The 2428-nt window shown below is 33.3% G+C and overlaps 1 protein-coding gene across 1 annotated transcript; it reads right to left on the reverse strand.

Annotated features, from left to right (window-relative positions):
* Nucleotides 1–360: 360 nt before the first annotated feature.
* LOC112603166 (protein 5NUC-like) lies at nt 361–2180 on the reverse strand (the record flags this gene model as incomplete). Its single annotated transcript, XM_025351618.1, is given in 2 exon segments — nt 361–541; nt 1340–2180. Coding segments are annotated over 2 exon segments (547 nt in total), but the record flags the coding sequence as incomplete, so codon positions are not given.
* Between the last annotated feature and the right edge of the window lie 248 nt (nt 2181–2428).

Consider the following 2428-nt stretch of genomic DNA (forward strand, 5'->3'; position numbering starts at 1 on the left):
ATAAGATTTTTATAACACGGCAAATCTATTAAAAATTAAAATAATTGAACTAAATATAATTTTATGATGAAATAAAAATTTATTGTATATTTTCATAGAGATTATAAAACACAAATATTTAAACATCTCAAGTAGGATTTAGGATTGCTCAACAAGAGCGATGCCTTCTTAAATTCCCCCCTCCTTCTATTTACGACTATGATGTTTAAAGAGTGATTTCATTTGATTCAGAAATGTACACACTCAACAGCAATTAATTGATATATTAAGTACTATATAATTATAGAATTAATTGCTATTGGAAACAGTCGTCAATCGTAAATAAATGCGGAATAATTACCGGAGTAACTGTTAGCAAACATCCGACGATTCCCACTTTTGTGTTGTTTATGGTTAGTGTTAATGATGGCATTACTAGTTTATTTAATTCTGGTTCTGCCGTCATGTTCAAGTTAGATACTACTGTAGGTATGCCTTGAATTCCGTTTAAGTATGACAGAAGAGTGTTGACACCGCGATCGAACTCGTGATTTCCCAAAGTCTGTAATAACAGCAATACAAATTTAGAATAAAAATGTTTTAGCTTACATTATATTGACTCGTCAGTGATTGTTATAGCCGAATGGCTTATATTATGTAATAATTATAGTGGAATAACAAGGATTTATTTAAAGGGGGGGGGGGTCCAAAAAAATTTATTTATCTATTGTCTGTTTTTCTATTCTTTTCCTTAAATCATACATACATTTTATTGTTTAATAAACAAAATTATATTATTTAATATACATATTTTTTACATTATTAAATTTATATTTACAATATATGTCAATTATTATTATTATACTAGTCAAATTATGGTATAGTTATTAGACATTATTCTTAATATTGATTTTACCCATACATCAAATTTGACGTGTTATTAACAAAATACCAAATCTAATAATTAATCTAATTATTAACGGAACTTCTGATTATATATATAAATGTCATATCCCTATACTGTTTATACTATACTTATTGATTACTTATTCGATTAGGCAGAAAAAGTAGTAGTCAATAAAAACATTATTCGATAACCTTTAATGACTTGTTTATAAAATATACAACTACGATAGAATTTTTTAAAGGTAACTTATTCTTGACAAATAGTTACCAAAGTTTATAGATAATATTATTTTATATTACCTATTATCTATAAACCTTGAAAAATTCTATGCACAATCATAGATTAAATAATGTACTACACTCAACTACAGTATTAGTTTATTTAATTTATGGCATAATGCCCTATAAAGAACCATTATTGAGGTCACGTATCGAGACAAATAAAAACGGTTACCATGACGTCGGGTTGCAGTTGGTTGATGAAATCGATGACGGGAGACGAATCGAAGAACGAAAAGTACGGAGTGCCTTGGAACGTGTCGCCGGCCACCAGGAACAGGGACGGCAAGCCGCTCTCGTTGGCCAACTGCCGTTGGTCGTGCACGAACTGGGCGACCCGCGCGAACCCGCCGTAGCATTGGCCCAGCGACGCGTCGTCCTCGCGGCACTCGTTGCAGTACAGGTCCGTCTCGTCGAACCGGCTGTGCATGTCGTTGGTGTGGATGAGCACCAGGTCTAGGCCGGACGTGTCCACCGCGACCGCGGCCACCACGGCCACGGTGGCGGCGGCCAAACACATGGAGGCTACTATGGGCCACATGTGCGTACTGTGTGTATATGCAGTGGAGAAGATTTTTGAAAAAAACAACAGACGTTGATCGATCGGCCGCACGAATTTTGTTGAAAAAAATAATTTTATTTTATTATGAAAGGGATTGAGTTAAGAAAGTGAAATTTTTAGGAGGTTGTAACAAAAACTGTGTATGCACTGTGGAGCACTGGTTATTTTTTTTTGTACGCATTAAACTATAGATGCACGAATGAACAGAATAGCAGACAATGAGTGAACAATCATACGAATTTGTACGCTTTCAACAGCATAATAACGAATAATAACGACGATTCAAGGTAGTCCAATGATCCAAAAATACTGCGACGTACTTATATATATTATGTACACCAAGGCAATTTAACGTCACAAATGGAACTTCGCGGATTTGTATACGAACTAATACTCGTGTTAAGCGTACACGGTTAATGCTTAAATTCAGATCTATAGCATATTGTGCTGTTTAACGAACTTATTATACACACACACATATATATATATATATATATATATATATATATATATATATAAATATACATATCTTAAAAAAAAATTTTATCGCAATGAGTTTAATGGTGGTAGGTTGAAGCTGTTGAGAGTTATACCGTCTTCCCACCGTTGCATCTAATCTCCATTACTTATGCTCGTTTCCTGTGAATTAATAGCACCTAATGTATATATATATATTATATATAATATAGCATTAAGTGCACT

Source organism: Melanaphis sacchari, unplaced genomic scaffold, assembly GCF_002803265.2.
Source record: "Melanaphis sacchari strain LSU unplaced genomic scaffold, SCAv2.0 Contig992_pilon_pilon, whole genome shotgun sequence".
In the NCBI taxonomy this organism is placed as follows: Eukaryota; Metazoa; Arthropoda; class Insecta; order Hemiptera; family Aphididae; genus Melanaphis; species Melanaphis sacchari.